This window comes from Morone saxatilis, unplaced genomic scaffold (assembly GCF_004916995.1).
Source record: "Morone saxatilis isolate NCDOM2014 unplaced genomic scaffold, NCSU_SB_2.0 Contig17, whole genome shotgun sequence".
NCBI classification, from domain to species: domain Eukaryota; kingdom Metazoa; phylum Chordata; class Actinopteri; family Moronidae; genus Morone; species Morone saxatilis.
Window position 1 is genome coordinate 20,562,215 of NW_023339729.1, and position 22,370 is coordinate 20,584,584.

General features: G+C 41.6%; 1 protein-coding gene across 5 annotated transcripts in view; it reads left to right on the plus strand.

Annotated features, from left to right (window-relative positions):
* arhgap10 (Rho GTPase activating protein 10) overlaps positions 1-22,370 on the plus strand; it is a 54,537-nt gene that overhangs the window by 4,100 nt on the left and 28,067 nt on the right. For all 5 annotated transcript variants that reach the window (XM_035660840.1, XM_035660839.1, XM_035660841.1 and 2 more), the window contains exons 2-14: positions 9,459-9,554; positions 9,839-9,900; positions 11,113-11,184; positions 11,416-11,517; positions 13,328-13,438; positions 13,690-13,794; positions 14,375-14,504; positions 15,241-15,347; positions 15,474-15,568; positions 16,292-16,373; positions 16,587-16,629; positions 16,735-16,803; positions 17,411-17,485. In XM_035660840.1, coding sequence (XP_035516733.1) covers positions 9,459-9,554; positions 9,839-9,900; positions 11,113-11,184; positions 11,416-11,517; positions 13,328-13,438; positions 13,690-13,794; positions 14,375-14,504; positions 15,241-15,347; positions 15,474-15,568; positions 16,292-16,373; positions 16,587-16,629; positions 16,735-16,803; positions 17,411-17,485 — 1,149 coding nt within the window. The remainder of the gene's footprint in view (positions 1-9,458; positions 9,555-9,838; positions 9,901-11,112; positions 11,185-11,415; positions 11,518-13,327; positions 13,439-13,689; positions 13,795-14,374; positions 14,505-15,240; positions 15,348-15,473; positions 15,569-16,291; positions 16,374-16,586; positions 16,630-16,734; positions 16,804-17,410; positions 17,486-22,370) is intronic.

Consider the following 22,370-nt stretch of genomic DNA (forward strand, 5'->3'; position numbering starts at 1 on the left):
AAGAGAGTTTCCTCCTCCTTCCTTCCTTGATATCTTATCTCATTAGTCTCATTACTAGGCTAAACAGGGCTGAGTAGCTGTCAACTGTATGTTTTCCATTAATTGCTTAAGTCAGGAGGAGTAGAAATGCCCATCATTTGCTGGATTCTTGGCATTTCGTTTATGATAGTAAACTTAATATTTTGCGTTTTTTGTTGTTTGAACACAAACAAGCATTTTGAAGAAGTCATCTTTGGCTCTGGGAGTAAGGAAACAATTGACTGACAAAGTATTGAAGCAGAATAAAAATCAAATTTATGAAAATAATTGTTAGTTGCAGCCTTTAGTTACTTCCCACCAGTCCCACATGTTGTGCTCCCAGTGACTAGAACATATGATAAAAGGAGACAAATGAAATCACAATTTCCAATCATGATTTTGATTACAATTTAACGAGTGCAGTTCTTTCAACACTTTACGGTTGAAGTCTGTTTCTATAAATAATCAAATTATTAAACTGCACAAATTTAAAGGCTATTTCTGCAGACTTTCAAGCTATTCTAAGGCCTTTCTAAGTAGTGTTATTATAAAGTTCACAGTAGTTTTAGCTGTAGCTCAAGTATAAATACATTCTAAATGAATAGTGTTGTTAATATGCACTCTTAGTGTGGAGCTCAGCACCAGCCTAGCTCCTATTACTTGGACATTACTCTGATAATCTTGTCTCATGAGCGTGTGAGCCTGTATTTGGTTTCTGCTCTTCATAGATATCAGACAAAGTAGCCCAGCAGTGTTTGTGGTTTTGCAGTTTTGAAGTAGATAGGGTAGCCTCACCAGAGGAACCTGTGAGCTAAGACAGTTGTTAATGAGTGGAGTTGATTTGGGGAAGCTAAAGCTGTGTAATCCTCTGTATTTATGCTGGTCACAACCAGCCTCACCGTGAGATCTAACACTCTTGCAAAAATGGTTGATTTAGCGTTCAGTAGTAAACTTTGACAGATTCAGTTTTGCTATAATTTATAGTCATTTCTGTGGATTAAAGAGTGGAATGATAAAATGTGCTGAATGATCTGCTGTTTGGACTGTCCAAACGACAAATGTTGATCTCCAAATCCCAGTCCGTTCTCACCCTTTCAGTGACTCCCTCCACTCCTACGACTGGAAGGATGTCCCACTACGGAAAGACCTTGATTCTGAGAGGAAACTTTATAGCAGGCTCCTGGGCCAGAGAGCCATGACATGGAAGTGCCCACTAGAGGAGCAACATGCAGATGTGCTTCTGTTTCAGAGGGTTTCCTTCACAGGAACTGTGTCCTGTCTGTACCCTCTCAATCACCCCTCACTGTTGTCTTTAGAAAATGCATTGATTTCTTATTTGCTGCAGAAAATATGAATTCTACATTTCTAAAGAGCTTGTTATTTGTATATTATCTTGCCAATGCCCATCACCCCGTTGTATTTGTTCTACAGTGTCCTGTTATTGCTGCAATCATGTGAAACATGAAGTTACAGAGTTGTAGCGGGGTCAATCAGAGTCATTTCCACAGCTGGACTTCCTCTGGTGAATTGACCAATTGGCTCATAAAGCAAAATTTTTATTTTTTTTTCTCCCCTCTTCACTTTCAGTTCCGCTTTAAGCCCCGGCCATGTGAAGGTCTTTTTATCATTGGCAGACAGGTTTAAGAGTAGCTGCCATGGTGTGCCTTGGCTCAGTGCTGCTCTCTGTAATCACATTACTGATTCTGCCAAAGACTCACATCACAATCTTTCATTAAAATCGCATTAGCACAAGACGTGAAGTCATGTGGGAGGAACGCCTTTTCATCCCCAGAAAGAACAAGGCCCTAGTATAGCAGTGATAGTGTACTGCTTGATGACACAACTATGCTTTTGGGGCTCCTTTTTTGGTGCAAGCAAATGTGGCATCCTATTTGAAGCACCGATGTACTCTTAACTTATTGGCCATGAACATAATAGAATATCCAGATACTAATGTATCTTTGATTGGGCATTAGTGACAGGATACTGTTCAGCGCAGCCTCACCCTATCGACTTGTTTTGAGGATCAGGAAGTCATGAATGAAGTAATGCATGCTTTGCGGGGAGGGAGCTAGGGGGAAGAGAGGTTGTGGGAGGGGATGGGTGGGCAGGCTCTGTCAAGGGCAAAGGTGGGAGCCGAGTGTGGAGCAGGGATTCAGACTGGAAAAGATTGGAGAGTGGAACAGGAAGGACTGTGGAAAGGCACGGCATGTAAACGCTCTTTGCGGGCCTGGACGAGGCACAGCTCTGACCTAAGTGGCACATGTGATGAGACTGTAGAAATCATAACAAACACCACTCCAACAGGCGTCAGTGAATACACTGTGGACATCTTCAGCTGCTGATCTTTGACATATACATACGTTTTCTGGTTTGTTTTGCGGAAAACTTTTGCAGCAGCAGCCAGAACGTGCAATGCTCAGTTTCCTGCTTTAAGACATACTAGGGGTGTAACGGTAGGCAGAACTCACAGTTCAGTGTGTACCATGGTTTCGGGGTCATTTTGGTCATTTATTTTGAAAAATGTAAACAGTAGCTCATTAGTTCTGTTAAATTCTTAATTGAATGCACTCAAATACTGGCATTTTAAGAAAAATGAATAGCACAAATAAATAACACAAATGACAGTAATGCTCCATCAAAAGAGGCCTGTTGATAATTCCATTAACAAGTGCAGCTTGTGCTCTTTTAACAGGGAAGGCACAACGTACTGATTAAAATGCACACGTGAAGGAACATTGTAGTGTGGCTCAAGCACCACATGCTTAAATTTAGTCATTTCTACGTCCGACTGTGGTCACATATCTGCAGCGATAAACACTCTATAGCATTAGTTTCTACTGAGGCACAGCCCACAGTGAGAAGGGGGGTCAGTCTGTTTTTCTCTCATTCTGCTAATCGTCACATTGGTATGATGCCATCGTTAATGACATGTTTAAAGTGTTTCCACAGACATACCTGACTTCAGTTGAACAATGACGGCATACTGTTTGACACTAATCACTGCCCAATGAGCTTGACTTACCCAGCTAAGCTGACTAACATGCTACGGCTGACAGACAACAACTGGTGCACTGCCAGAACTTTCTGGGTAAAGCTCGAGCTCTAGAATTTATGTTCCCTGTGTGCAAGTAGTAGACATAAATATGCTATTTTGATAGTAGTTGTTATGGTCACAGGGCGTAATGAACATCGGAATACTGAACTGAACGTCCTGCACCAAAATTTCAGGTTGAATATTTTTACACCCCTAAGATATATAGTAAGTGGAAAACAAGTTCAGGTAGTTTTTTATCTTAGAAACACGCTTTGTTTTTGTAAATTACTATTTCGTACTGAAATGTGCTGTTAGTCATGTTTTGGAGCATGACTGTATATGACATGTAAAGCTCAATGTCTCAGTAGCCTGAGGTTTTAAGCATAGATAATGCAAATTCAGCTTAGGAGGATTGACAGTAAAAACAATCTGTCACTGTACATTGGAAGCCTGTTGGATGTTCACTCTGAAAACAGTGTAGCAGTTAGTGTCCTGCAATCAACATGGAGTTTTTAATGAGGGTCTTTCCTTGCATAGCTTATAATATACCAAGTAAGTTCAAGTGTCAAGATAGTAAATGCAAGTCAAATAGCTTTGTCACAATAATCATATTTGTACCTTAGGTCATCATCAGAGAGCACATTATTAAAGCCATAAATTAAAATACCAAACATAACATATCGGCTTCTCAGTTGACGGTTTGCTGCCCATCTCTGTTTTATGTCATTAAGTATAAGTAACTCATTCATTTAGTTCATTATTGACTTTGGGAACAGTTTGTGTTGCAGAATAATCTCAACTCAGAGCTGCACTTACTTGCTTTTAAAAAGCTAAACTGAAAAGCTAGGAAGTGAAGGTCTGAGTTAAGATTATTTTGTCACACATGATGCATGTTTCTTGCTGCTGTCTTTCTGTGACAGCGGTCCTGTTGAAAAAAGCAGCGTCTGCTTTAGGTCTGTGGTGCTCCATAATAACCAGTACCCTCCCCATTGTGTTCTCTTTGTTTTTCTTCCCACCTCTTCTGAACAGGGGCACCAATGTTTATGTCACATAGAGGGGCATTTTCTCATATTTTTCCTGTTACAGAACAGTCTGGCCTGTAATATCAGATAGATGTAAGGTGGGGTCTGTATTACTCATACACTGAAGCCAGTAGACTGGGTTCTCTGGCGTTCTGCAGAGAAACTAGCCAAGTTTGACAGTTCCCAGGTTTACTCTGAAATGCCTTGCTTTAAAAGGCAAAAAGCAGGAGAAGCCTTTGCCTTGGACTCTTGTGTGCCCTAGTGTGTGCGAGGTATTTCTATCTTGTGATAGTTCTTTCCTCTAGGACAGCAGCTATCATTTCAATCTGCTATGCAGACCTCTCATCTGACGCCTTTGTTTATTGCTCCACTGATTGTATCCAGTTGATCTATGCTGTTTTAACTTCAATTGACAGTGCACAGGAACACAAATGCTGTTGCTGTTTTTTTCTCCTCTGAATGTTGCCTGACGTCGGTTAATGCCGGAGCTTCATGTAACCGGATAACATTCATTCTTCATGTTTTATGTAATGAAGTCCACACAGCTTGGCCTCATATATTCTCATATTAAATGTCCACCCTGCAGTGAGTTCAACATGCATGCAGCCTGTGTAATCAGATTGTGGATGGGTGTGATTTGTGCACCAGGCTCACATATGGCTCTAATAAAGAGCCTGCAAATCTATCCATTGACATCACTGTTCTTGGAGTACACACTAATTGTCCACAGTGACCTGAGCCTTGATGCTATCTTTGCTGAGATAAAAGATACCCTTAATACTCTAATAAAGTACCATAGTAAAATGTACAAGAGCAGATTTCCCTTTATATGTGAATAATAAAAAAGAAAAATTCAAAACAAAGTTGGTAAATAAATTATGAAAAAGATGGCAAAGCAATGCCTGAGTCACTGGCAACATTCAATAACCCCATCAATTTTACTGCATTAGTTATGTTATGCAGTGTAGCAGTAAAAGTCGTAGGATGCTTGTCACACCTCGAAGAATGCTAGAATGGGATTGATTTTTACTGTCATAATACCATCAGCTCTTCATTACCTTTTACATTACAGTGACTGCCCCTGGGTACTGCCTCCTTACGTCAGACACAGTACTGTGTGTTGAAGCTTTGTTAAGGTGTGTCAAGGTTCAATGTAATGTTGTCAAAACATGTTTTTACTATCTAGGGGAGCTGCTGAACTTTCCACTCTACATTCATGTGTGTTTTGGGATATTTTGAGCATTGCAGATGACTAACAATGACTCCGTAAGCGTCACTGATTATCCATCAGCCTAGGGTGAGACTTGAAGGTTTAGTGTTTTTGATGCTCAATTTAACAATGTAACTCATTACAGAACGTCACACACTACGACTAATAACAAGACGTGTACTTTTTATTCATAACATAAACACATGCCGTATCTGAAGCTTCATTCTTGTCTGGCATGCATGGAAAATATGCAGAAGTGAAAAATGATTGCTTAGAAACGACACAAATAGTAGAGACATGAGAGCATAAAGTAAAACAATATACAACCTCTGAAATTGCTTTCCTATAAAACGTTTAAGGCATTGATTTACTGCTTTAAAGCATAGAGAGCCACAGACTGGAGAAACCTGGTCACTCTTAGTGTCACCAGGATATAGGGTCGTTAGAAGAGCAAACAAAGACTATTGAGTAACAGCGATTACACTAAATGTTATATTTTCAAAATTACGACCCTAAGATAGGGTAAAGTCGTGGAAAACCGCAAGAGGCCTAAGATCACGCCTTGGGAAAGCCATAATTCAAAGGCACCTGGGGCAGAGGCAGAAAGAAACAATCTGAACAAAAGATTGTTTCATTATTAGTTGAAGCAGTAGTAACAGCAGTAAGTAAGATTTTTTTTCAACCTCTTAGGGGCAGTGGTGCTGAAAATAGCTGCAACAGGAAACAACACAGAGTGAGGTTAACCAAGAGAGTAACACCAAACTAATCTGCTGAAAGATGCTAACATTCTCTGTAGAACTGGGGGGGGGGCTCTTGAGATCCCAATTCTCTGTTTGAATATAATGTTAGTGGCCTGTTGTAAGGAGGTTTTTATGCTGATAAAGCTGAGCTGTCTCTATGCCACTTTGTCAAAAAAAAAGTAAACGGGTAAGGAGAAAGAAAAATGTAAAAGTGAAAAGGCATGACGGTGTTTCATTGGTGGTGAGTATATATCTCACCACTCAAGGGCTCTACCTTACAATAGACTTATTGTGTTTGACAAGTGGACAATAAAAACACAAGCAGTGGTGAAATATGATCGTAGTGGTGCAGTCAGCACTGGAAGCCTGCATCCAGTCATGCACACATTGGTAAAGCCTACCAGTTTAAATCTAGTAGAGGAATAGGATGCTAAATCCAACGAAATCCATGCTCTGTATGACTTGTCTACATCCTGCTTACTGTACTGGATAAGATTACAGAGTTCGTTATAGACCATGCCAATATAGGATTGTTTGTGCTGTCTGCAGTCTTCTTGCAAATTAAGGACTATAGCTTAGAAAAGTGACCAGAGTCACCTTTTATGGACCTGCACACCCTGGTCTGGATTGTAGCTGTCTGTGTGGTTTAGATTCCTTCAAGATTTTTCAGTCACTTCAAAGAAAATTGCTATGTTCAGTGTTTGCTCCCAAAATAATGACCTGACAGGCTTATATTTGCCATACCTTTATTTTGAAAATAATGCCCGTAACCCCTACTTACATAGTCCCACATAGCAGTTCATCAGGTTGTGTTTACACGAGCTAGAAGTCACCTTTATGACAGAAACATTTTGACCAAAAAGTGAAAAGCTTTTAGTTCATTAGTAGTGTATTCCTGGTATGAGCTCCAAAATGATTTAGTGTGGTTGACACAAGTTTATAATATATCTAAATTTTCTACTCTAAATGATTGTCTAATGAATTATTGCAATAGCTCACATCTGATTATAAGCTAACAATAATAAAGCGTTGCATACTACTCCTCCCATACCAACTGACTTCTCCAAAATACTGTCTTTAAAGAGGTGCCAGAGTCAGAGGATTTGACAGTCTACTGCTATTGTTTGTCAGAGTCAGTGGCCTATTTTTTGTTTACCAAGTCTATGTGGTATCTGGGGAAAGGACAAATGTAGACCCTCTCCATTCTGGATTAATGATCTAAACTTAGGTCTGTGCTGTGTCTGGCAGATGTTCTTGAGCCAAGAAATGAGCTGTTATGAACCATAAACAAGTCATTAATCCCTTTGTTTTGCTTACTGTCATTAGAATATATTTTCTACCTTCCTGTGGACAAAAAGCTGTATCTGATTTGTGATTTTACTAGAGAAGGAGCTTGCTTTTTGTGTGCTTATGCACAATGCTTTTTGCATTTCTTTTGCTGTTTAAACATTCAATTTCTTAAAGCCAACAATTACCTCACCCACAAGAAAAGAAAGAACATTTCCTCCAAGTGCTATATAAAGACCTAGTCAAAGAACAAACAATTGTAAATACTCTGATACACAACCTGTCCCATTGTATAGTTTGCATCCCTTTGCTTCCTGTAGTTCTATGACTGACAAATTAGCTGAAGGAATCGACCACAGGTGTTTGGTTTGACCATCTTTCTTTGGAATTGTAAAGGTTTAAGATTGAGCTGAAGACCAGCGGTGGATTACAAACGGTTTGAAATAAACAGTTGAGGCAGAAGCGATGCCCTTTGTACCAGGCTCAGGCAGACATTGTCCAACACCTCTCACATGTTTGGGCTTTGGGCCCTACGGCAGATTTAATCCATAGCATGTGTACACACACTGGTCAGAAATCCTGCAGTGCATAAGTAGCAGGATAGCCATGGATATACATTACATTTGTCTGGTTTGACACTGGCTGATGGTTGACATGCGTACAGTTAGCATGTTAACATTACATAACGTTACATGTTAGATAACTATTGGATCTTAAAATGTTGATGAAACAGCATGAAACATTTAGCATATTACCATGCTGTTAACATTAGCATGTAAACATGCTCATAGATAGCATGCTTTTTCCAAACAAATTTCACACATCCAACAAAAAAACTCTGATTTGCAAGTATAGTTTACCCAGGAGATGAATAATTATTCTGAATATTTAGTCAACCGCAACAATGAGGGAATAAAAATCCATAATAATCACTATCACTTTAGATATTTTTAAGTATTATTAGCATTTTTTAAACTTATAAACATTTAAAATATTTTCTGGAATGACAATAAAAAAGAATCATTAGTTGCAGCTAGCTCTCCAGTGCCTTTGTAGCAGTTGCAGATATTCAGCAGTGTCACAGTTATATTGTGGTGTTGCTCAGTTGATTGCTCCCTATAGGGTCCTAGCTTTGTGCCAAATCCAATGACACTGCTCCCCAGTATACTGCTCATAGCTCCAGTCTTAAAATACCCTGCATGCTTCCCCAGGGGACTGCCGTGGGCCGGAGATCCCCTCTCATGGAATCTCTTCACTGTTTGGAAATAGATGGTTTACTGTGTTTACTATTGTGCAGGGGTGTAGAGAAGGGTGCAGTTAAACAGCATTTATCCACCTCTCAAAGTCTGAAATTGTTTTAATGCAGATCGAGGAGCATGTATTCTCAGTCACCCATGTTACAGCTGGCCTGAGGTGTTGCCAATACATTCTCATATTTCACTGATATTAAGTTTGCATTTCTGTATGTCATCAGGGCTATAGATATACATTTACACACTGTAAATTACAACAAAAGAATGTGTGGTATTGTGTATGTAATGTTAGTTTTGACTGAAATTGTATTCCATTACATTTATTAGTTAAGCTAAATACTATCATATATCTTGAAAATTAAAAAAAATATATATCATAGTTTGCCTTTATTAAACAACCCTATGAACTTATTCTGGGGTTATCAAATGTATGGCTTATACATTGGTAGCATCATTTATGCTATTTCTTTTCCGTTTGTTTGTATAAGCTATGACTTGCACACAGATAATGTAATAAAGTTGGCTCTCTGCGTTCACCTGTGGCACCTGCCCTCATGGTGTGCCAGGGTTTGATGTGCAACAGGATGTAGCAGACTGTAGACAAACAGGATGTTTGCAGAGTAGTTAACTCTGTGTGATGCAGACCTACTTTTCATGATGGTTTATAGTTATATTGTGTTACTTTTTTACAAATTATTTCGTAGGACAGTATTTTATGATGAACATGGTAAGGAATTGTTGTCTGCATAATCTGAATTTTTTGTTCTTCAGTAAAATGTGTTTGTCTAGTTGATCTTGACACCATACAGTGTAATCAGTATAATATATTAAGAATTCTGCCTCTTTTAAATCCTTGTAATGGTTTTTATATATGATTATCTTTTCTTTCAGAGCTGGGTATGGCACAGCGAAAGTTTGCTCAGTGCCTGGGAGAGTTTCAGTTTGAGTACATTGGAGATGCAAAGACAGACGATGAAAAGTGTATCGGTAAGTGTGGGTATGGCCTCGCACATGATGGAAACTAACCACTAGTTTTGTCACCACCACACAGACATTGTACACATGCACTTTAAATGTTTGTTTATGGTTCTGTCTCTACCAGCAAATTAAAAGCCAAATTTTGGTAACTGATGGTAACAACTGATAATCATAATGTCTTTTAGGCCATGTCTGTCTGTGTGTGAGAGAGAGAGGGGAGGGGGGGGGCTACAGTGAAGCAAAATTACTGCATTTATTACTGTTTGATTTTATTTTATTTTTTTTTTCTTCAGATGAGTCTTTGCAGGAGTTCTCCTCATTCCTCAAGAACCTAGAAGACCAAAGAGAGCTGATGGTGAGAACAACCAGTCAGAACCTGCTTGAAATCCAGGGAAAATACTTTTGTGTCTGTCTGTCTGTCTATCTGTCTGTCTGTGCTATCTATCAATCTATCTGTCTGTCTGTCTGTTGGTGTATTGCACTTGAATTGTTTATCTGTGTACTCCTTCATTGTGTGCATTTCCAACCAGCCTACACCTATTATGGCCCAGATTTGGTACATGCACCTCTAAATGTCTAACTCTATCATCCACCAGAGATCCAGACAGGCACTTGTGATATAATTTTCTCCAACATGCAGTACAGACGCGTCATCTAGTAGACAAACCTAAGGGTAGATAAGTCTTGATAGTGTTCAAACAGTTCCCTCCCATTGTGCCTGTCTAAGGGTCACTGTCACAGCACCTGCCTGGGAGTGGTTGCACAGAGGACAGAAGTGCATATCCGGATTATTACACCAAAGCTTTAAATACCAAGACAATATTGCCTATTACAACATACCACCAGAAACTAGCTTCTGCATCAGGCATTGTTGTGCAAGTTGCTAATTTATAAACCAAAAGAAGCTTGTTAAAACTCCTCATTTGAAGACTTATTTTAATTTAAGCAGTAGGCCTGATGGTCAGTTTTAGTTTCTTTCAAAAGAAATACATCTAAAACATTCTTCTTCTTTAAACAGGGATGCACAATTTAGTGCTTGCGACTTCCTATAAACAGCCTTTCTCTTGTAATGTCTGTCCGTAGTGTCTGAGGTTAGGGAGTTGGCCCATCATCACTGGCTGACTGAGATGACTGTTTTAGCATTAGTCTCAGACCATAATGGTAAACACACTGCTCAGCACAGCACTGCACTCAGTAAAGTGGGATGACATCACAGTGCAAGGTAAGAAAAAGTAACAAGAACATGCAAGCGCAGACATGTCCTGCAGTCAGCAGAGCAGAAGAACGGAAGGAATGAGGAAAAATACTTTGACATTATTAATACATTATTGGAAGACAATGATGTTTTTAGAATAGTAGTTATGTAATTTAAATTATGTATTTTATGTATCAAGGCCAATAGGGCATCAATCAAAAGGCAGCACCTCTACAGACCTCTAGAGAGTCTTGACTGCAGTCAACAAACACTTAGAATTGAAAATGGTGTTGTGTCATATGAAATATCAATGGATTTGTCATTGAGTTGAGCAATAATGAAAGCTTTGTTATGACTTCTGTCTCTGTCTAGATGAGAAACATCACAGAAACCTTAATGAAACCCCTGGAGAAGTTCAGGAAAGATCATCTTGGTATAGTTAGGGTAATGTATAATGGTTTATTTCCACTTCCCAATATGTTTTATAGCTCTCAGCAGATGTGTTTGTATGCTTGATGTACCCTAATGATTGTTAAAAATTCTGTATTTTACAGTGGGATGCTAATAGTATATGAATTGTACTATGCACATGGCTTTGATTCCTTTGTCCCCAAGAATAATCCAGTACTTTGTTCTCCTTACATGTTTCTACTCCTTCCACTGTACCTTCTTAAGGCGGAAAGAAAGAAGTATGAGAAAGAAACAGAGAAGTACTACAGCTCTCTGGAAAAGCTTCTGAATATGTCAGCAAAGAAGAAAGAACCACAGCTACAAGAGGTATTTATCCTTGCCTGAACTCTCTGACAGATATGTAACATGCTGAATAAAAATGTATAATGATAGCAAAACGAATGGAAAAAGGAATATTGTTTAGTTTGAGAATCCCTGTTTTTAGTTTTTTGTCTTTGGTGCCTTGGGGAAGAAGCTCGCTGCAAAGCCGGTTGGACCAAGTTTCCACTGACGTGCCTTGAAGCAACAGTTTTCCTGGCTTGTTTGGAAAGGAAATGTGTACTCACAGCTGTGGCTGTTCTACCAAGGTCAAACCTGGTTGCTGTATTGTAGTTTTCGCTAACAATCCATGCCATAGTAGCATGACATGGACATTTTAAATTGTGGAGAATTTAGTAGCTTTTCACTAGGGGTCCAATGGATCACAAAACTCAAAGTTCGGAGTGATTCACGGTTTTGAGTCACGGATTGGATCGTTTTTTGGATCAGCAAAAAAGAGGAGTTATCATGGGGGTCAGACTGTACGGTTCCACTGTGATCCATTGCACCACCACCTCTCCCTTAACAAGTCGTTTGCAATGCCATGCAAAGCAATGCCATGTAGCCATGTAAGGCTTACCCATATGTTGTATACACCAACCAGAGAGGACACTTAAAAATGTTGACATTACGACCACAGGCTGTTCTGTTCTTTGTGACTCAAGGGTCTGTGGTACCAACACGGATTCCTATCAGACTTGAATAAATAGACCTTGTGATTCGTTCACAGACACAGGAGTCATGAACTTCATCAACACCGCATCAGTTGTTAATGATCTCAATGAACACCAGCATATATTATGAAAAGCAGCATATGAACTTCGATCTTGCCCATTTTAAAGTGAATAAATAATTATTAATCAGTAGTTGACATTGAGAAAGAAAGGACACCATCAGTAGTCTTTCTGTAGTAGGAAAGTATACCACTCATTACACTTAAAGATTCAGTGTGTAAGATTTAGTAGCGTCTATCAGCAGAAATGGAATATAATATTCATAGGTACGTTTTCATTAGTGAATAATAACCTGAAAAAAGAATTGTTATGTTTTCATTCATCTTAGAATGGTCCATTTATATCTATAGACACCGCAGGTCACCTTCCATGGAGTCTCTTATGTTGACCCACCATGTTTCTACAGTAGTCCAGCAGGGACAAACACTGGCTCTAGATGGGGGCGGTTTTTGGCACATTTTGCAGCCACAGTAGTTTGTCCTTTGTTCTTGGAAGGTGAGGTTCAAGCGAAGAACTACACCGCTAGATGTCAATAAATCCTCCACACTGGTGTGAGATTGTAACCAACAGAAAGCCCCTGACTCAACTAAGCGCAATTATATTCTATTATATATAGTATATAAAATGACTGTATACATCTAATAAGTTTGGGATGGCAAACTGGTTAATGCTGTCACCTCACAGCAAGAAGGAAACAAATTCCCCCCTGACTGACAGGCGCTTTTCTGTGTATAAATCTGCCCCCTGGGTGCTCTGGTTCCCTCCCACAGTCCAAAGACTTGCAGATTACTGTAGATTAAGTGGCACCTCTAAATTGCCCACAGCTGTAGGTTTGGGTGTTCCATCTGCCTATACATGTTAGCCCTGTGACATCAAAGACACTACTAAGTTCAGTGTACCCCGCCTTTCAACCAAATGTAAGCTGTGATAGCTCCAACCTGCCCACAACCCTGTATAGGAAAAGCAGGTATAAGTGATGGATGTAAGAATATAATGCCATAAAAAGAAAAAGTGCTCTTGTTCTTTGCTTCCATGCATCTACCTGTCCTTATAATCATCACGGTGTGTGTTCTCCACCTCCCCAGGCAGACATCCAGGTGGATGCCATGAGGCAGCACTTTCAGGAGGAGTCACTGGACTATGTGTGCAAATTGCAGGAGATCCAAGAGAGAAAGAAGTTTGAGTGTGTGGAACCGGTGAGTAACTGGCCTTAGTGGCATGTCAGCACCAACGTGGCTTGTCTTTCACATTAATAAAAGCAAAAGGCAATATAGGATGTGTCACAGGGGGTTAGGTTTCTGTCTTACTTGAGAATGACTAAACAATCCTATCATATTCTGGCATAATGTGATAATTTCTCTGCCCTTAGTGTTTTGATATGAGTTTCTCTTTGACTTGCTGACTCTTTTTAACATCTCTTATCTGTTTCTTCCTGTGACCCTTTTAGATGCTGGCCTTCTTTCAGACAGTCTTCACCTTTTATCACCAGGGCTTCGAGCTCGCCAAGGACTTTGACCATTATAAAAGAGCACTGCAGATCAATATTCAGAATGTAAGGAATGTTAATATTTTATTATCATATTTGTAATTTGATGATTCTAACTATGACAGCAACTGCTTGTATAGTATTTGTGTGTTCTTGTTCGACACAAAGAACAGAAAAGGTCTTGAGTGTAATACATGAAGGTTCCAGAGTCATGTTCCTATGGCTAACCTGTTAGCAAATCATTTCCTAGTTAACAAAGCTACTAAAGCTAAAGACAGAGCATCATGGGCCACTGGAGTCCTCACTCTCTACCTGTCAGATGCAAGTCCAATATTAACTTGCCTTGATTTGATTTGTTTTGATTTAGCCACCAACTATTTGACTCTGCTTCGTGTTTTACTTCTTCAGCCACTTGTTAACATCATATCTCCATCGTTTTGGTTTCCCCTACTCTGAAGTGCCATTATGTTCTTATTTCTGTTTCGATTGATTCAGTTTTAGATCGCTACTAATCATTCAATTGATTTCATGGAGATATAAGGGGTTTCCAAGAAAAGCTCATAAGTTTTCTCATTATTTAACCATTAAGTATCAGGAAGTGACTTCCTGTTGTGTGTGTGTGTGTGTTACTTCCTCTCCCTCCCAGACAAGGAGTCGATTTGAGGGCGCGCGGTCTGAAGTGTACGAGCTGATGAAAAGGATCAGGGAGACACCACAAGAATACAGACAGACCAGCCCTATCAGTTGTGAAGGCTATCTCTATGTACAAGAAAAACGTAAGACCTTTTATATAGTTCAAATGTGTTTTAATTTGGGGTGTCATATTACACCCATTCATAACATACACTGCAGTGAGGCAATTTAGTCATGGCAAAAATACACAACAACCTCCTGTAAAAGTGTGTAAGTGGAGCAGTTTTGCCCCACATTAAAACATATCAGTGTGTAGGGACTTGGCTTGAGAACTGGAGGGTCGCCGGTTCAAGCCCAAAAGACCACAGTATGGAGTGTGGACTGGTAGCTGGAAAGGGGGCCAGTTTCACCTTCTAGGCACTGCCGAGGTGCCCTTAAGCACTACAGCTGCCCACTGCTCCTAATGTATATAGTAATGTATATAGGATGGGTCAAATGCAGAGGACAAGTTTTATTTCATGTATGTTAAATGCTGTAAATGCTGTATATACTGTGAAAATGACAATAAAAAGACTTTATCTTATCTGTAGGTTGTCAGTAACGTTATGTAAAGAGTTATTGTGTCAGGAAAGTTTGGAAAGACTAGTAATTTCCTTTCATCCCTATTGTGAGCAGAGCATGGAAGTTAAAATGCATGTTTAAACCAGCAGTAGCAGTGATTCAGCGTTATGCATCTGAAAAGCAAAGTTAGCACATTTTAGGTTTTACTTTTTTTTTGGCTCCACTCTGACACACATTGTCATTGCACATGTCTTCCCTGATACTGCTGCAATAAGCAATACTGAATGTATGTGTCACATCTGTGCCTTGTTTCTCTAGGGCCACCTCCCTTTGGTTCAAGTTGGGTCAAGCGCTACTGCACATTTGTCAAAGAGCAGAAGATCCTGCACATGGTGACCTTCGACCACAGATCTGGTGGGAAGAATGTGAGTAGTCAGAACATATGGAGCAGTGGGTTATAAATGCCAAACAATTTTTATGATATCTCAACCCTGTTCTCTATGCGATCTTTCCCTTTGCTGAGTCCTTTGTTTTTGTTTTTGTTTTTTCAGGGTGAGATAGAGTCTGTCACGCTCAAATCCTGTGTTCGCAAAACGACAGACATGTTGGACAGGAGGTTCTGTTTAGAACTCGACATAACAGATCGGTACATAACTGTTTCTCAAACACACTTGATATGATATGCTCATAGCTGACGGTATCATTTTACATTATATCACAAGTGAAACACTTTATTTTAAATTATTCTTAAGGATGACTCTTGGTTGAACTATTCTCTTGTGCCTTTTCCATAGCGGCTACAGAGCACATCGATTATTTACTGTGATATTCCACCGTAACAGTTTTGCTAAAAATCTTGCTAAAGAGCATAATTGCTGATTACAATTTACCTTGTTTTGGATTGCAGAGGGCAGGCCAGCAGGATTTGTCTTGGTGGGCTGCCCTCACACACTTAGCTGGGAGGATTTGTCACACCCTGCTGTGCCCTCCTGTAATAGATACCTCATTTTGTCACACAACTTAACTCTGCCCTACCCCTTTTCTGTAGTATTAATAGAAGAGCAATACCCCAGTTTTAGTAAGGAAATTTGAGAACACACATCCATTCTGATTGGGATGAGTAACTTGATATCCATCTGGTCCCACATGATTGTAGGTCTCATAAACCAGCTGGCATGACTAATGGGGCTCATATTTGTAGTTACTGCAAATCCAAGGTGCAAGTGCCCTTGGCAGAGGGTGTTGTTTTTTTCCCAAAGATTTCTAAACAGATTTGATGTTTTATATTGACACTGACATCTCCTAATGCCTTACTGTACTGGAGCTCTAATGCTTTGCCTCATGCTGATGTCGTATGGCTCTTCCCCAGGCCAGGGACGGTGCTAACAGTACAAGCTCTGTCAGAGGATGACCAGAAGTTCTGGATGCAGGCCATGGGTGGGAAGGACCCTGTGAGTCAGCCGCCTATACTATGTCATCATCTACCACTCACACTTGGCTCATGTAGCAATACTGTATTCTGTTCTGTTTAACTGCTGTCTTAGAGAAGGCAATTCTTTTTAGTTTAATATACTTCTATATGTGTGCACTTCACTGTATACCACAAGGCTTAAGTACTTGATCAACTTTAAAAAGCAATAAAGAGTTGTTGTTTTTTTTAACAGATTGGACACTATCTTGGGAGGACTTTTTCTAAAGAACGAGGAAGTAAGTAGGCTAGCTGACCCAGACTTTGTATCTGTGAAAGAGTGTCATTAAGTTTCACGAGAGCAGCACTTCACCACAAGGTTTGTTTGTTTTTCCCACCTGCAGTTGATGCCCAGCTGGATGATGTGGGTTTAAGTTTTGTGAAGAACTCCATCAGCGCCATAGAGACGAGAGGTGAGCTTCAGATATGTAAATATTGAAAAGCTTAGTTGAGAGAATTACAAGGTGACTTATGTAGGTAAGTTTAACATTGGAATTGGTGGATAGTAACAGGTAACATGGATGCAGTGTGCTGGTCTGTACACAAGGGGGCAGACTTGCTCCAGTATTGAAACAAAAAGCTGACTGGCAGATACTGCAGGCAGCGTGCGTGTACTGTAGATAATACTAATGCCTTTCATTGCATAGCTCTAAAGTTCTTATTAATTAGCTTCAGCTTCCATGCTTATCTGACCTCTTTTTCAGTCAAAAAAATTTTCATCAGTTTTGGTTTAGTCCCTCTCAACATTCTCAATATTTCTATATGCAAATGATTATCTGTTTCACTGAACTTGGTTCAAATTCTTAGGATAGAGTCATGAATCTGCTGTATACTTCCCACACACAGGGTTGTTGTTGTGTGTGTATAATATTCTTTCCTTATTCTTATTTCATTGTTTTTGTTTGCCTTCTTTTTTTGTTATTCACGTTGTGTCTTCTTTTCCACATAGAGCACTTTGCAACTTTATTTTAAAAGGTACTATGCAAATAAATTTTCATCATTATTATTATTACTTATCAGGTATTAATGACCAAGGGCTGTACAGAGTTGTCGGGGTAAGCTCCAAGGTCCAGAAGCTTCTCTCATTAATGATTGGTAAGTTGAAGTCGATTCTTTTCTTTCTGTTCTAGAAATGTATTTGCATAGAGAGTTGCTGGTAAGAGCTGAATAAAGTAAAATTTTTAATTTATATGCTACTGCACTATCTCTGTGATATCAGGTTGCCCCTAGTTAGTTGAATGTGCTGACGTAATGGATGTGTCTGTCGGCGCGATATTAAAAAGATTGTGACTGACAATCAGCCCATGACTCAGCCTATCACAACTAGGTCTCTCTAAAGTGCAACAGGTGCCTGGGTGTATCTTTGCCTCACTTCCATTCAGTCTTTTATCCCCCAGACAACCAGAAAGTGTCCCTCTTATCCACGTCCTTGCACTTTTTGGCATTTTCTTCATTAACACACCACTAAGATGGCTTCTCGTGTGCTCGTGGCTGGCTTAGTCCATCAGTCGCCTTTCTCGATTTCCTTTATGCCGCTCACTTGTCTTCAATCCCTTTCACTCAACTTCTTTTCTATAGAGCTTGTCCTCTGTCCTTTCCATTGCTCCCTGTCTGCTCTCTGGTTTCCTGCCGTCTCCAGCAGACACCAGCTCACTCTCGGCTCTGTGTTCAGAATGACAACAAACTCAGCCAGCCGCCAGCCTGTCTCAGCTTCCTCTCCAAAACCTTCCAGCCTCCCAACCTGCCGACTCATGCTGTAGACTCCTTTAACCCTCTGCGGCGGCACTTTTAAGTAGTTTCTTTAAAGCCTGAATATGGTAAAAGAAGCCTTCATCTGTGGTCTTGACATCCCACATTGTGAATGAGGGAAAATATAGATGCGTGCACTTTAATGCTTGCTAATGTTGGGTTACTGATTGGCCGCATACAATAGATGGGATATTTTCGTTAATCGTCATTGAGTTATATTTTATCCCTGAAATTACTAATATGTATGGCAGAGGTTGTACTACTTCTACACAAACCAACACATTCACAAACATTTCCTGCATACAACGGTTCACCGTGAGTGGGTGAAGCAAGCTTTAAACCCTGAAGAAAGACTTCGGATCCTCCCACTCCTCCTCCTTTTCATCTCTCACCCACCGACATGGCAATGGTCCAATCAGAGAGGACAGAGTGATGGAAAAAGAGTCTCCCATCATATTACAGTACAATGTTCAGACGGATGGATGAAGTGAAGTTTGCAACTCCCAAATGGTTCTTGCTGTGAGGTAAATTAGAAATGTGTGTGTGGATTCTATGATGTGGTTGGTGTGGTTGACGATGGGTACTGTTTTGTGGTGATCGACATGCTGCCTGTGTTACTCCGGTGGTGTAAAGTGGATGTGTGTGTTTTGTTGGTGCTGTTGTGTGTGTGAGGTCATTTAGTTCACAACCGTGCTGTTGTTGATGAGCGGGAATAGCTTAAAATGAAATCCTCACCTTTGAACCGAGTAAAATCGAGCAGGAAGTGGTTTTGCATGTTTGCCGCAAAAAAGAAAAAAGGGGTGTGGTGGGGGTGGGCGTGTGGCAGGTGTGAAGAAGTGGTGGTTGTGGCTGCGATGTGACTACCGGGCTAAGTTCGCATATTGAAAGTATTCTTTCTGGATTCGGAATTTTGGATCATCTGAAGGTGATGGATTGTATCAAGCTAATTGTTGCAGGCGGTGGTGTTTATGGTTGTGCGTGTTGCAGCGGGTGTTTCCCAGCGAGACTCCGGTTACCTCAGGATGGGGAAGCAGGTTCAGTGCGGCCCCACTCGGGTTTATCTGTTCGTTAATGCTTCCCAGTCCCTCGGCCTGGTATGGACAGATCCACTCTCGGGGTGGCTTGGCCGGTGCTGCCATGCTGAATTGCGATGATCTATGTACAATCAGTAGCGGAAATATGTTATTTCTGTGTGCTTTGGAGCTAGGAAATGAATGGCGCTTGACCTTGAGTACCGAGACGACAGAAGCGACCAGCGCTCAATACTCTTGTTGTTGCATAGCATCTGAACCACAGGAAGAGGCGACTGGTTCTTGTGTTGGGCAGCCTAGAAGTGGGCAAATATGCCGGTGACATGATGAAGAGTGCGTAAGCTTGTAAACTGCAGCCGCGCGGGGATGCGTGGGGCAGGGATAAAGCACGGCGCCGCTAGCGTACGCTGCGTGGTTGGGGGTCGCGGGGTGGGGTCTGAGCGCCGAGGTGCGGGGATGTGCCATGCGGGAGGGCGGAAAAAGGAGTGTTTATAGGCTTCTGGGCTTAGGGAGGGGGCTGCGCGGCGCTGGGGGCCTGCGGGGGGTGCGACATGTGGGGGCGCCCTGGTGGCGGCCGGGTTGGGTGGGGGCGCCGGCGCTTTGGCGGGCGGCGGGCCGCGGCCGCGGCCGCTGCGCTGTGGGGCCGGTTCGGCGGCGCAGGGGCGGTCCGTCATAGCGAGTAAGAAAGTGGCGGCTAATTGCAAGGGCCGGACGCCGGCGGCCCGGGTTTCTATGCACTGTCATTGACGCCTCCACAGACTCAGAGCGGTGAGCTGTTTGGCCTGAAAATGTCGGAGGGGGCTTTAGGTCACACCTTAAGTAACGCTCTGGATGAGACTTAGCAGGGAGTGGATGTGGAAGCGTGCCTAGAGTTGGGTGTCAGGTCGAAGTGTTATAAGTAGGGCTGTGCAGTTCTGTGTGTTAGCTTGTGTGTGGGATACAGTGCTCAGGGCATAACACACAGACTTTAGCTTTGTGGGTGCGTAGGTGGTCTGTGTTCTAGCGGAAAGTTCGCATTTTTTGTCTCTGCATCAGAAGCCCCTGGCAGGCAAAGGGGGACGTCCTGTGTTCCCCGCTCGGCGTTCGGTCCACTCAAGGCGGCTGTGCCTGGCCGAGAGCTATCGAGGCTTGTGCGTCTAAAGCGCAAATGTTTTTGTGGGAGCGCTCTTGTCAGACCGAAAGGCCCGCTCCGCCTCGCCCTACGAGCTATGTATGGTTTGAGAGTGATGGGGCGTTCTGTCGTGTGTGCATCGGAGGCCTGCTGGTAGTGCTGAGGTCTAACACGGAAACAGCTTGCGACTTGGCTTTAGTGGTCTAGGACGCACTCAAAAACACAGTTTCTGTGTTTTTTGTTGTTAGGTCAGCAGGGTTGGAGGTAAGTGCTGTGTTTGTGTGTGTCTGTGATTAGGTGATGAAACTGCTACCAGCAAAGCAGCCAGGCAAGGGTTTAAAGGTTCAATTTCTTTTTTTGTACATTGGTACCTAACATTGTACGCCCTCGGGATGGTACGTGTGTAGTTGGAACCTGCACTGTGTCGCTGAGGGGGCTTGTTAACGATAAGCAGCTAAATTTGCGTAAACTGCAGCTCTTCTGTTGTGTAGTGTTTTAGCATGCTCTGCGCTGGATGGCCAGTTTCTACCATATAAATACATTCCAAAAGAATGCTATAAGACTTAGAAGATTGTCCTGACAGATGTCACAATTTTCAAGACTAAGGGATAGCGTCGCGAGTTGACGAAACCGTCAATGGGAGTGCCTGAAGGGATGTCCAAGCATGAAACCTATAAAGCCAATTAACATCGTATTGGATCACAACCGAAAAAGACTGAATAGTGCTGAGGAACAGTTTGCGAGAACGGATAAAAGGACACGAGTGGGGGTTGTTGCCGTACATAGTCGTGCTGTAGGCAAGTGAACGCGTACCACAATTTAAAAAGGAATAAGCTTTACCAAGCTGTAAAAAGGGAGCTGGAAGCAACATGCTGCCCAGGTTTGGTGGTTATACGGTGTGAGGTCTCGTTTGTAGTGTTGCTCGAGTTGGAGTTCGCTACAGTGGTTGGCTTCACTTGTTTTTTGCTCTCTGTTGTTCCGCTATTTTGGGTTCTGTGTGTTTGAATCATCCTTAGACCCCTTAAGCTAAAGTGCTGTGTTAGGGAGCTCAAATAGGGCGGGTCAGAATCCCCCCGCACCTTTCTGATGTCAGATTAGGGGGTTCTTGTGTCCAATCATTTATGTAACTTTCCGGAACTGAAGAAGTCCTGCATTCACACCCACTTCACGCCGGATGATTGGGCGAGCAGGGTGGAGGTGAGAATGTGAAAGCGAGGGTTTCAAACTTCTCTCTCAACTCTCGGTTTTTTTCCTTCTTACACGAACTATTTTCTGTCACTTTCATGTGAACAGACAGAAGAGTACACTATGAAATTCTCAGGAGTGAGCTGACTGTTCGGATAAAAGATGTGGCGTTCTATTAAAACGGCGTCTCCCCCTCTCTTGAAAAATATAAACACATTTGATTGCAACACGTTGTAAAAACTGAGTTCTGCTTCAAGCATAACCTGACCCTTAGGATTTCCCTTGCAACTCTTGTGGGAATCCAGACCAATCAGCGAGGAAAGCCGCCCCCCTCCGCCTCTAGCCGTGAGGACAGGGTGGCGCGGGGAAACTCCGGACTTAAAGAGGGCACCAGGTAGACAGTGGGAAGTATATGGGGTTTTTTTTTAAATTTAAGTAACCCGTTAAAAGTCACCAGAGGTGTTTCAACGACTTTTCGTAAACAGGTTTATTAACATGGAGATGTGTTTGTGGATTGCGTAGTGTTGGCTGAACGATGTTTAGAACTTGTTTGGACAGTCTGGTTTGGCTCTCTGGGAATAAGATGCCGACCATGTTTTGACCATTCATCCAGTGTTAATTATATTAATGCTCAATTGTGTTACACTGTAAAAACCAGTGAAAAGTATAATGTATTGGAGTGGGTCTTTGCGACTTATCTCAGCAGCAATCCTCAAATTTGCTGGCACTCTTGCGTAATTAGTATCATAGAACCAAGATGCGTCATACTCAGCAAATCAACACGTTCCCTTGCTCTCATACTGCTAAAACAGAGTCGATCAGAGAGGAGAATGCGAGCTCTACTTTGACAGTGCTGTCTTGCCTCTTATATTGTGCCTGACCAGTTCGATAGAGTGCCTCTCTT